We start from the raw sequence: 13,342 nt of genomic DNA on the forward strand, positions 1-13,342 counted from the left end.
CGCTGCTCGTTGGATGCTGCCTGAACTGCTGTGCTCTTCCAGCACCACTAATCCAGAATCTGGTTTCCAGCATCTGCAGTCATTGTTTTTACCCTGGGAACATGCTACTGTCCAGTGAGACAGAGAGGGAGGAGCCTGTGGGATGTGACAGGGACAGAGAGGGAGGAGCCTGTGGGACAGGACAAGGACAGGGAGGGAGGAGGAGGTTGTCCCAGACACACCTTGATCTGATACTTGACTCGGCCGGCGAAGTGTTGAATGATGAAGGCAGGCTCCATCACTGGGGTGCCAACAAAAAACCGATTCCCCTCGTGCTGCTGCTTGAACTTGGCTAGAAGCGTCTGATTGGTGGCATGAGGGAAACTGGGGAAAGGACAAGGCAATTCAGTGCAATACCTCACCCCCACCCCACCGCGGACCGGACCCTCATCCCCCCGTGGACCGGACCCTCCCTCAACCCCCCCTCCCCCCTCCCGCAGACCAGACCCCCCCCTCAATCCCCCCTCCCGCGGATCGGACCCTCCCTCAACCCCCCCTCCCTCCCCACACATCTTCCCTCTGTGACTTGTACCTCTTGCGCACACACACACACTCTCACGCTGCCTGCTCACTATGCTCACTGGGTCACCCTACATCCAGACCCACTTCCTGTCAACATCTTCCACGATTCATTCCCGCTTCCACCTTTATAATGGAGGCTGCTCAATGTAAATGTCACACTGTAATTGCAGTGCCACTAGTGGCAGTTCAGTGTCATTGCAGTGTGAGCTGTTTACATTGGCATTCTCCATGACACAAACGGTCTAGCAGATGACAGAAATCAGAATAGAACATAAGAACCGGATTGAATTATATTCCACAATCTAATCCTGTGAAGTTTGAGCTGAATGTTGTCAGCTTTGACTATCAAGAGGAATCTAAACCAATCCTGCACATCCCACATAAAACCAGAAACACAGACACTCACTCAGAGCCTCTGACGCTGCACAGCTCCCCTTTCTCAGTCTCCTCACTCTCCCTGTCCACTCCCCAAACCCTCTTCTTTCACTGTCCAGCCAAACCTCTAGTCTCTCACTCCCTGCTCCCCCACCCTGTCACACCACGTTCATCTCTCCCCCAACCCTTTGACTTGCTTTTCCTGTTCATTCATGTCTATTCCCAATCCCTCTCCCACTCTCCATCACTGCTGCCTCCCTTTATCCATCTGACTCTTCAAACCGACACTTCCACACCAAGAACATTCCTGAAGCTGCTGCACGCTTCCTACACCACCCCACTCACACCCCCCAAGACTCCCTCACCCCACTGGCTCCCCTTCCCCCTCCCCCTTTCCGTACTTGCTCTCCTCATCCAGGAGGTGGAAGAGTCCGGTGGGTTTTTTGCTGATCAGGTGGATACAGCCGACGTTGTCAATGTAATCGATGTTGTGCCAGGTGATGCCCTCGCTCTGATACTCTTCCTGGAAAACCAACCAGCAGCCAGCGAGCTAGATCAGGTCACTTTAGCAAGATAGTAACGTTTACCCCCTCCCCAAACCCCAGCTCCCCCTCCACCGTCACCCCACTGCCCAAACCCCAGCTCCCCTTCCAGCCTCACAAACCCCAGCTCCCCCTCCATTGTCACCCCCCTCCCCAAACCCCAGCTCCCCTTCCACCCTCACAAACTCCAGCTCCCCCTCCATCGTCACCCCCTTCCCCAAACCCCAGCTCCCCGTCCATCGTCAACCCCCTCCCCAAACCCCAGCTCCCCCTCAACCGTCACCCCCCTCACAAAACCCAGCTCCCCCTCAACCGTCACCCCCCTCCCCAAACCCCAGATCCCCCTCCACCCTCACCCCTCTCCCCAAACCCCAGCTCCCCCTCCACCATCTCCCCCTCCCCAAACTCCAGCTCCCCCTCCACCATCACTCCATCCCCAAACCCCAGCTCCCCCTCCATCACCCACCTCCCGAAACCCCAGCTCCCCCTCCATCACCCACCTCCCCAAACCCCAGCTCCCCCTCCATCACCCACCTCCCGAAACCCCAGCTCCCCCTCAGTCACCCCCTCCCCAAACCCCTGATCCCCATCCACCGTCACCGCCCTCCCCAAACCACAGCTCCCCTTCCACCGTCAACCCCATCCCCAAACCCCAGCTCCCTCTCCGTGTCCCCCTCCCCAAACCCCAACTCCCCCTCCACCGTCTCCCTATCCCTCTCCTCAAACCACAGCTCCCCTCCGTCACCCACCTCCCCAAACCACAGCTCCCCCTCCGTCACGCCCTCCCCAAATTCCAGCTCCCTTTCCACCATCAACCCCCACCCCAAACCCCAGCTCCCCACCGTCACTCCCCATCCCAAACCCCAGCTCTCCCTCCACTCAAACCCCCTACCCAAACCCCAGATCCCCCTCCACCGTCATCCCCCTCCCCAAACCCCAGATCCCCCTCCACCGTCACCGCCCCCAAACCCCAGATCCCCCTCCCCAAACCCCAGCTCTCCCGCCACCGTCACCCCCACTCCCCAATCCCATCTCCCCCTCCACCGTCACCCCCTTCCCCAACCCCATCTCCCCCTCCACTGTCACCCCCTCCCCCAACCCCGTCACCCCCTCCCCCAACCCCGTCTCCCCCTCCATCGTCACCCCCTCCCCCAACCCCAGCTCCCCCTCCACCGTCACCCTCTCTCCCAACCCCAGCTCCCCCTCCACCCCAGGGTGAGGGGCTGTCCTGTGGGGTCACACCCACCTGCTCCAGTTTGAAGATGTGTTGGTTGAAGTAATACTGTAGCTGCTCATTCGCATAATTAATACAGAACTGCTCAAAGCTATTGTTTGGAAAATCCTCGAATCCAAAAATATCCAGAACCCCGATCGACAAGCACTGTTGGTTGGGGTTGGGGGTGGGGATGGAGGGTGGTTGGGGGTTGGGTGTAGGTGGTTGAGGAAAAGACTGTGAGAGCAGCAAAGAGCACAGTCGTTGCCAAAACTACATTCCCATTGCCCATCCCCCCCACTCCAGGCATGGTCCATGTGCTGGGACTACACTCGCCATCGTGAACATCAGCACCGTAAAGGCATCTCTCTCTCTCTCTCTCTCTCTCTCACACACACGCACGTGGACCCTTCGAGGGCACTGGCTCTTACCCTCCAACTCACGCTGTCCAAGCCAGGGTTAGACCAGTTGACTGTTCACCCTCACCTTGGCTAAGAACGCAGTAACCGGAGCTCCAGAGCCAGGGACCACATTCCAGGGTGGAACAATCCCAGCTGTGGGCCCATCCTGGTACACACCCATTAATCTCACTAGCCAAACCATCTCAGGTCTGAAATTCCCCCCTGATCTTCAGCCACAGCAGCTTATGGTGGGAGAGAGCTCTCAATTCCTGCTCCCCTTAGTCTGAGGTGATCCTTCCTGACCACTTTTCCTAAATGGCCTGGATCAGATTTTAAGATTCTGCCCCTTGTTGTGGGCTCCCCTTCATGGCCCCTCCCCTCTCCCTAGTACCCTGCATCAACACGACAACTCCCCACGTCATCTCAAAGCTGGTAATCCCTGAACTTTCTAAACTCAATGCTACACACATCATCAATGCTCAGGTCCTTGTCATTTCACCCTGCCATTTTCTACAACATTCTGGTGAATGTGCATTGTATGTCCTCCACACTCTTCCCAAGACACGGAGCCCAGAGCTGAACACAGCTGGGATCTGCACAGTCTCATTGCCTCCCCCCCCGAACTCTGGCTCCTAGACCATAACCTGCCATTGCCATGGAGAGGTTGCCATGGAGAAGTTGTTGTTTTACCATCACTGACTCCTCCATGTCCTTCTTATTCAGGAGAGCGTGATTAATCCGAAGAACTATCCAATCAAAAAGTGCCGCGTACAGGGACTTAGCCATCGAGTCCCGAGTTGTTACAGCCTGAAAAACACAAAAGAGCCAAGTTGGTGTGGGATAGTGAGGTCTCTTATAAGTTTTATTGAGATTCTTTGATTCTGTTTTCCAGATTTTTTTGTTCACCAGTGCCATGCTGCTGAATGAGACTCCCATCTTGAGGACCTATCCTTTCCTTGATTATTCTCTTGTTTTCCAGCTCCTCGATCTGGTCTGGCAGGCTGGCATTGAGCAGCCTGGAACTCTCCCCGGGAGATACTGAAGGCTCTGACCTCGATTCACCCAGAAGCCAAGTAGCTCTTCTGACAGCTCTCAAGATCCACACCATGTCAGCTGCTCCCTTCTGACACCATCTTTCATGGGTCAGCTTTTAAAGGTCCTCCTTTCTCAACCACTCCAGAGGAATGTGATCACGGCAAGTCACAGGGTACAGTTTCTTACAGTCTTCGCTAGGGGGATTAGCCCTGGGAAATGCAGGGTTACAGGGTAAGGGAAGGGGCTGGGGTCTGGGTGGGATGCTCTTCAGAGGGTTGGTGTGGACTCGATGGGCTGAATGAACTGCTTCCATACACTATGGATTCTATGATTCAATAACCATTCATCCAGTCCAGCTTAGTGCAGGCTGTGACCCAGCCCAGACTGACTTCACTGACAAATGACAGAAGGCTGTATTTAGGTTGGAGCTTGAACCTTCATCACTCCGTGTTTTGGCATCAGTACCATGACAGTTATCCCGAAATCAGTGGGGCATTTAAGAATATTCCCCAATTTAGGAGACAAAGAACATCAGGGCTCTAAACTGAGTGTTTCTCAGGACCAGAGTCTCATTGCGGACAATGTCAGACCAAGCTCAGAAACTCTCCCAGCACCATGTGGGACTTACCTCATTGAGACTGTAAGGCAAAATCAGCTTCTCCCCAACTGTCACAGTCTTCCGTTTTGTTAAAGCCTCGATTAACAGGTCCCGCCTTACCTGTGGAGTACAGCAAGAGAACAATCAGTACCCAGACCTGAGACTGTATAACTCCATGTGCATTCCTGCTCCTCATAATCCAAACTAAGCACAGGGCACTGGAGAATGTGCAATAAACAGGAGGGTCCGTTAGTATAAAGTGGTCTTGACAGAGCAGACCAAGAGAAAAATATTCTACTCGTCAGCATGGCCAGAACCAGGGGTTGTGAATATCACAAATAAATCCAACCGGGTGTTCAGAAGAAATGTCTTTCCCCAGTGAATGGTGAAGGCATGGGACTTGCTCCCACAAGGAATGGCATTTAAGGAGGAATCTGGACAAAGATACAAGGGAGAAAAATCTAGAAGGATATTCTGATAGGAGTGAGAAGGCTTGTGTGCAGCAAGATCACTAGCACACAGCAGATGGACTGAATGGCCTGTAACTGCGAATACTGTACAACACTCAGAGTGAAGGTCATCCCTCTGTCAGGAAGGTGGGGAGTACAAGTGCGAGGTATTGTTTCAAGGGGAAAGAGAGTTCAAGCCCATCCCAGTATCCAGGTGATCATTGCAGCTCAATAATGGGAGCAATTATCTTGTGTTAGGCCAGAAGCAGAGTCTATTGTGCACACCCACATCAGCATCCCACAGCACAACAGATTCCAGTCAGAAAGGGCTCTCCATGCTCTCAACCACTGAGGTTTTTTCAAATTTGTTGTTGGGATGTGGGTGGTGTTGGTGAGGCCACTGTTTATGGCTAACCCAGAACTGCCCTGGAGAGGGCAGCGATGAGTCACATTCTCATGTGGTACAGGGACACCCACAGTAAGATGTTTAAAAGGATTTTGACAGCGACAGTATGAAGGGAATCCTGCTCTCCAATCCTGTCTCCATCGCGCTTCACTGTATACAGGCAGTAGATATTAACTGGGTATTCCCTCTATCAATAGGAACAGGCTGAACCCGGGTGGTTGGGTTAAGAGAGCGATGTTTTTGTGACAGTAATCCTCAAACGCTCACAGACCTTCAGCAGCTCTGACAGGGTGTCCAGGACTTCCGGGGGCTCAACCTCCAAACTCTCTTCTCTGCCAATAAACTTCTTCTTATAGACAACGTTCCCAAGATAGAGGATGGCAGAGAGCACTAAAAATATTCTGGGACAAGGAAAGAGAGTCATCAGACTGAGGGCAGAACTTTGCTAAAACATAAACCTTCAATACTCCCACAAACAAAACTCCCGTACATTCCAATTAGTGACAGACCATGGCATCAGATAGAGGGGCAGTGTGTCAACCCCACTCTGCCTCAGGCCATCTTCTCCGCTGCTCCTGATGGGAATACTGTTCACCCAGACCCAGAGTCTCCCCTCACTGGCTGGGTTGGGGGAGGGGAAGAGGTCCTCCCCCTCCCTAGTGATCCGAGTGAAGCCTCTACTATTTGCAGAACACAGTGGTTGGCCAGCACTTCCCATTGAGTTAGAGGGTTTCACAGCACAGAAAGAGGCCCTTCAGCCCACCTTGTCTGCACCAAACAACCATTTGCTCTAATCCCATTTTGCAAAGATTTCCTCAGTTTCCCTTTAAACCTCCTGCTCTTTACCCTCAAATAACCCCCAAACCACCCCCACCCCACAACACCCCGTTATTGACCCCTCAAAGGGGAAAGGTTTCTCTCTATCTACTCTGTCTATGCCCCTCAGAATTTTGTAGACCTGAATGGGCGGCACGGTGGCACAGTGGTTAACACTGCTGCCTCACAGCGCCAGAGACCCGGGTTCAATTCCCACCTCAGGCAACTGTCTGTGTGGAGTTTGCACATTCTCCCCGTGTCTGCGTGGGTTTCCTCCGGGTGCTCTGGTTTCCTCCCATAGTCTAAAAAATGTGCAGGTCAGGTGAATTGGCCATGCTAAATTGCCTGTAGTTTTAGGTGTAGGGGAATGGGTCTGGGTGGAGTGCTCTTCGGAGGGTCGGTGTGGACTTGTTGGGCCGAAGGGCCTGTTTCCACACTGTAAGTAATCTAATCTAATCATCTAATGAGATCCTCCCTCAGCCTTCCCTGCTCCAGGTAAACAATCCCAGCCTCTCCCACCACAGCTCAATCACCCCAGCCCAGGAGCAAGTGAGAACAGCAGATGCTGGAGATCAGAGTCGAGAGTGTGGTGCTGGAAAAGCACAGCAGGTCAGGCAGCATCAGAGGAGCAGGAGAATCCTGATTAAGGGCTTTTATTCGAAACTTCGATTTTCCTGTTTCTCGGATGCTGCCTGTCCTGCTGCACTCTCCCAGCACCACACTAATCACTCCAGCCTAGCCAACATCCCGGTGAATAGCCTCTGTGCTTCCTTTCTATTGGAATTACATCTCTCCTACAGTACAGTGGCCAGAGCTCTCTTTTTACAGCTCCATTGTGACCTCCCCGTCCCTGTGTTCAATGCCTTGACTATTGAAGTACCCCATTTGCCCCTCAAACACCCAATCTCACTGCCCACGCTGCCCTCTCACCAATTGCTAGCTGTCCTGGTGATCAGGACATGAAAGAGAGTGAAGGTAAATTACTGTGAACTCACTGATTCTTGGTTGTGTGCAGGAAGCCAACCATCTCCATGGCCTGTTTCAGGCGCTCAAACTCGTGCTTCAGATCCTCACCATCATCCAGACAGAAATCCTGCTTCTACAAGACAGCAGGAAAAGACAGGACACATTACAGCTCAGTACTGGACAGGGGAGGGAGGGAGAGAAGAGAGAGGGAGAGAAGAGAGAGGGAGAGAAGAGAGAGGGAGAGAAGAGAGAGGGAGAGAAGAGAGAGGGAGAGAAGAGAGAGGGAGAGAAGAGAGAGGGAGAGAAGAGAGAGGGAGAGAAGAGAGAGGGAGAGAAGAGAGAGGGAGAGAAGAGAGAGGGAGAGAAGAGAGAGGGAGAGAAGAGAGAGGGAGAGAAGAGAGAGGGAGAGAAGAGAGAGGGAGAGAAGAGAGAGGGAGAGAAGAGAGAGGGAGAGAAGAGAGAGGGAGAGAAGAGAGAGGGAGAGAAGAGAGAGGGAGAGAAGAGAGAGGGAGAGAAGAGAGAGGGAGAGAAGAGAGAGGGAGAGAAGAGAGAGGGAGAGAAGAGAGAGGGAGAGAAGAGAGAGGGAGAGAAGAGAGAGGGAGAGAAGAGAGAGGGAGAGAAGAGAGAGGGAGAGAAGAGAGAGGGAGAGAAGAGAGAGGGAGAGAAGAGAGAGGGAGGGGGGGAGGAGGAATGACAGAGATAGAGAGAGAGAGAGAGAGAGAGAGAGAGAGAGAGAGAGAGAGAGAGAGAGAAGAGAGACACCACCACAAGCTTGTGGGGGTGAGGATTGTCACAGATGGGGAAAGGGCTCGGAGAGGGGCCGGGCCAGGTGGATAGTGGAATGGAGAGCAGGCAGTGCACAGCGGTAAGGGCAAGGGAACAGGGCACATACCTGGCAGAGAGAGAGGGAGGGGGAGAGAGAGTGGGGGAGGAGAAGAGAGAGAGAGCGGGGGAGGAGAAGAGAGAGGGGGGGGGTGCAGAGCGTGGAGGGGGGGGGGGTGCAGAGAGCACCGGGGTGGAGGGGGGCTGGGGGGGCAGAGAGCGCAGTGGGTGGGTGGGTGGTGGGGGGGGGGAGAGAGCATGGGAGGGAAGAGAGAGACAAAGGGGAAGCAAGGACAGGAACAAGGGGGATTGCAAGGATGAGAGAGAGAGAGAGAGAGAGAGTGCGTGAGAAAGTGAGCATTGAGAGAGCGAGAGAAAGAAAGAGAGTGATAATGAGAAAGAAAGAAGGTGCTCTGGCATCGTCAGGATGAACGTCAGAGACACAAAGCAGGAACATCAACACAGGCTGTTCCCTGCTCATTGTTACCCGGGAGTTTCTGAGTTCCCTGTAGTATCCAGGATGTACCTGATTGAGGTAGTAATAATCAGCTGGCTGCTTCAACTGGAAATCCTGTCGCTCAGACTCACTCGCCCCCAGCAACAAGTAATAAAATACATGGTAGTTCCTGCATGGGGTTGGGGTGGGAGGGGGGTAGTGAGTGTGACGGGAGGGGTGGGGTGGGGAGAATGGGAGAAAATAGGGAGAAGGGTGGGGAAGGGTAAGAGAGAGACAATGAGACGATGAAATGATACTTGCTGAATTTCAGGGTGAAGAGATCAATGAATAAAGATGGTTGTTAATGAGGTTGAGTCATGCTCAGTGTGACTTGCAGCAGGTCTACAAGGGATGGAAGATTTCAGAGGGAGGTTGCTGCACTGGGTCACCTTCTGTGGGACTTGCCATGATCCAATGTTGCTGGGATCAAACAGCCTGGCATTCCCACCTTCAGAACGGACGTGGACACTCTGGGAAGGAGCTCCACTCTACCAGCAAGTCACATTGAGATGCTCTATTAGGTTAAAGTGCTATACAAATGCAAATTCCAATTGTTGAGTCAGTGTCTGACGGGACGCAGTGGATGGAAGTACAGGTTTAATAAAATGCAGCCACGTTGCCCTGACCATGCAGCTGGAAGGCTGACCAGACGGAGAGCTGAAACAAGGAGCAGGGTCCCTGACTGTGAATGGGGATGTATGCTGCATTTAACAGCTGCACCAAATCTGTGCTCAGACTGTGGATCAGTGAGCAGGTCAGGGAGAGAGTGACAGAGCGGAGAGGATCTAGGTCTCACCTTTGATCTCCCTTCTGCCTCTATCGTGGTCTCACATCAAAACCCAGGAAATTGACACCATCTCTCTCTTTGATGTTCAGCATCTGCTCTGAAAACGTCGCCCAATCACCAATCAAATTACTCCCCAGAAGAAAGTCACCTCGGGTCATCATGTGCAAGGTCATGGGGTCACTAGTCCCTCAGCTGATTCTTACCTCTCATCAGCCTCCTGGGACACCAGGCGTGATTTCTCCAGAAGGTATTTCTCTACAACAGCCCTGGGGAAAAAAAGAAAGCGAAACCTTAATCTCAGAGAGTGAGACAGAGAGAGAGAGAGAGACAAAGAGAGATAGGGAGAGAGAGAGAGCATTCACAACAAATGGCAGGGGGCAGAGATGTGGAAAAGTTAACACATCAGTGTCACACCTTTCACTCTCCCTCAGTGAAAGTGCTGGCCCACGTCCAAAAAACTGAAACATCAAACTCAGAGGCTAGAGATGGACCAGGCTGTGGGTCAGAGACAGAGAGTGAGAGACAGAGAAACAAACAGTGGGACAGAAATGGACTACCTGATTCATGTCAAAGAAAGGGAGGGCGAGTGACTGACTGACTGAGTCAGTGAGAAAGATTCACAATTACAGGTGTATGTGTGTCACAGAGAGAGAGAGAGAGAAAATGTGAAGGAGAAAGAGTGAATCAGAAAGAGTGAGAAAGTGAGAGAGAGAGAGAAAAAGACTGAAGAGTTAAAAGGGAGTGTGTTTGAGATTGTAAGAGAGGAATTCACCGAGAGAGTGAGTGCGTCTATGAAAGTGTGAATTTGAGAATGCGTGTGAGTGTATGAGAAAGCAAGTGTGCATGTGTGAGTTCGTGTATGATTGTGCAATTGAGAGAATGAGGGAATGTGTGAGAGAAGACATGCACAAGGGAATGTACGAGAGCGCACACACGAGAGAACGTGCATGTGATCATGCGCAGGGGAGACATTGCGCGTGCACCCACGAAGGGGTCTGTGCGTATGAGATGAAGAAGCTGGTACCTGGGACAGGTAGGGTCTGCCCAGACATAGTCCAGCTGCTGGGTTTTGACACCAGGCTCAGTTTTCCCATTGGGGTGGGATTTTCACACTCAGTCACCCAGTGTCTAAAACCCTCACTGTGCCAGTTGTTACTGAGCAAGCATCGAGTTCAGTAAGGAAGGATGTTCCCCATCACAAGGCAAAGCCTTTACTGCTCAGAGCTACTGCAATCCAGCTTCTGGTCACATAGACAGTGACTTATCAGCTCAAGAGTCTTGTTATTGCTCAGTGTGTACACACACACACACACAGACACACACACACACACGTACATACATAGACCCACCTAGACACACACACACGCCCAACCCAACATCCTGGGATCAACTGATGGACTCACCCAACCTGTACCACCCCCGTCCATCTGTAATGTAAAAACCAGTTAATCTGCAGGCCACAGGATCACACTCACCCTCTAACAAGTCCATTCTCTAAGTAATTGACCTGAATAAATTTGCCAAATCGACTCGAGTTGTTGTTGTGGGCAGTTTTTGCATTTCCAAAGGCCTGTAGGAAAAAGCAGAGGCTGTTATTCAGGATAGGCAGAGAGCTGCTTGCTGCTGGCTTTATTGTTCCATATGCTGGTACCAGTTACAATGAGACCCCATCACAGGGGGGCTCTGCACCTCCACAGAGCCCCTCTCTCTAAGCCAGCCCACTGCTCTCAGTCTCTCTGTCCCCCATCGTGCAGTGACTCAGAGCAGAGCTGGCTAACTGCTCTCGTACTCCCTCTCAGCCATGGGTCTGGGCTACATCCTTCATTGACTGAACTGGTTGGGTCCTAAGGGACCTCGCTGCTAGGCTGGGTCTGCAGCTGGTGGTGAAGGAACCAACAAGAGGGAACAGCAGACTCAACCTTCTCCTCACCAATCTGCTGCTGTCGGTGCATCTGTCCGTGACAGTATCAGTAACAGTGACCACCTCACTGTCCTTGTGGAGACAAAGTCCCACCTTCACATTGAGAACACTCTCCATCAAAGGGCAACTTTGGAGGGACAATAAATTCTGACTGACCCAGTGAAGCCCTCATTCCATGAGCAATTTTTAAAAAAATCTATTCATACAAAGTTTAAATAAAGAAAACACTCAATACCTTGAAAAAACTGAAAATGTGAAAAAGGCAACTTTTATCAAATTACAAGTCAGGCCCTTGTTCATTCTTTCTATTTTGAGCTTGTCAAATTGAAATGAAAGATTCTCGCCTTCAGCAACTTCTTCCAAATTCATGTTTGTTCTGTAAAATGACTAAAATACAAACTGCGAAATAAAAATCCCCCAACACTTCTCTCATTATAGCAGCGCAATGGCTCTGCTTCTGAACTTCTAACCTACAACAGGCTTTCTCAAAGTGGGGGTCACAAACTCAGAGGTCAGCATGGAGCTCTGGTCAGGGTACAGTAGCTGTGCCCCTGCTCTTGCAGCCCCTCCCGGACCCACAGACATCCTCCACCCCCGAAAACATGGTCCCACACACCCACAGCACCCTTCATCCCACCTCCTGTGGGCACCCCCACCCCGTGTGTCGCTCTCCAGACTCAATAAGGGACTGTGACAATTTTCATGTCATGAAAGGTGTTCAGTGGGGAAGCCCTGACCTAGACAGGAGAGGAGTTCAAATCCAGCAGGAAAAAAGATTAAAACTGCATTCAGTAAACCGAGTAATTTGCTGCCAAACATGTGACGGTGTCAGTGGATGGAATTATTTCTTCTTCCACATCTTGTTCAACATTTACAACTAGTGACTCCAGACCCACAGCAATGTAACTGCTCTCTGAAATGGCCATGCTCAGTTTCAAAGGTAATTAGGGATGGGTAATAAATACTGGCCCAGCCAGCGACACACACATCCCATTAAAGAATAAAGAAATGAACTGAATCAAACCTTGAACAGTGTGTGTTTTGGTCTCCTTACCCAAGGAAGGATATTCTGGTTGCAGGACGGAGTACCAGTGGAGGTTCAGCCCCCTTACTCCTATGAATGGCAGGGTTTGGATAAGGAGAGATTGAAGAGACTGGGCCAGTATTTTCTGGGGTTTACAAGAATGAAAAAGGATTTCATACAAATGTACAAAATTTGTAAAAAGGCTTGACTGTGGATTCAGTCCAGAACAAAGGATCACAGTCTCAGGAAAAGGGGTGGGCCATTTAAGATTGAAATAGAGTCATAGAGATGTACAGCACGGAAACAGACCCTTCGGTCCAACCCGTCATCCCAACCCAATCTAGTCCCACCTGCCAGCACCCAGCCCATATCCCTCCAAACCCTTCCTATTCATATTCCCATCCAAATGGCTTTTAAATGTTGCAATTGTATCAGCCTCCACCACATCCTCTGGCAGCTCATTCCATACACATACCACCCTCTGTGTGAAAAGATTGCTCTTTAGGGCTCTTTTATATCTTTCCCCTCTCACCCCAAACCTATGCCCTCTAGTTCTGGACTCCCCCACCCCAGGGAAAAGACTTTGTCTATTTACCCTATCCATGCCCCTCACAATTTTGTAAACCTCTATAAGGTCGCCCCTCAGCCTCCGATGCTCCAGGGAAAACAGCCCCAGCCTGTTCAGCCTCTCCATGTAGCTCAGATCCTCCAACCCTGGCAACATCCTTGTAAATCTTTTCTGAACCCTTTCAAGTTTCACAACATCTTTCCAATAAGAAGGAGACCAGAATTGCACACAATATTCCAACAGTGGCCTAACCAATGTCCTGTACAGCCGCAACATGGCCTCCCAACTCCTGTACTCAATACTCTGACCAATAAAGGAAAGCATACCAAACGCCTTCTTCATTATCCTATCTACCGGCGACT

At 51.4% G+C, this 13,342-nt stretch overlaps 1 protein-coding gene across 7 annotated transcripts in view; it reads right to left on the minus strand.

The window, feature by feature from the left end:
* The window catches only part of myo9b (myosin IXB), a 116,761-nt gene that overhangs the window by 52,765 nt on the left and 50,654 nt on the right, over window positions 1-13,342 (minus strand). For all 7 annotated transcript variants that reach the window (XM_072594456.1, XM_072594454.1, XM_072594455.1 and 4 more), the window contains exons 3-12: window positions 10,943-11,037; window positions 9,671-9,733; window positions 8,711-8,810; window positions 7,392-7,495; window positions 5,852-5,981; window positions 4,756-4,845; window positions 3,783-3,899; window positions 2,725-2,859; window positions 1,338-1,459; window positions 222-363 (exon numbers count right to left, since the gene is read on the minus strand). In XM_072594456.1, coding sequence (XP_072450557.1) covers window positions 222-363; window positions 1,338-1,459; window positions 2,725-2,859; window positions 3,783-3,899; window positions 4,756-4,845; window positions 5,852-5,981; window positions 7,392-7,495; window positions 8,711-8,810; window positions 9,671-9,733; window positions 10,943-11,037 — 1,098 coding nt within the window. The remainder of the gene's footprint in view (window positions 1-221; window positions 364-1,337; window positions 1,460-2,724; window positions 2,860-3,782; window positions 3,900-4,755; window positions 4,846-5,851; window positions 5,982-7,391; window positions 7,496-8,710; window positions 8,811-9,670; window positions 9,734-10,942; window positions 11,038-13,342) is intronic.

The sequence above is a fragment of the Chiloscyllium punctatum genome, chromosome 24 (genome assembly GCF_047496795.1).
Source record: "Chiloscyllium punctatum isolate Juve2018m chromosome 24, sChiPun1.3, whole genome shotgun sequence".
NCBI classification, from domain to species: Eukaryota; Metazoa; Chordata; class Chondrichthyes; order Orectolobiformes; family Hemiscylliidae; genus Chiloscyllium; species Chiloscyllium punctatum.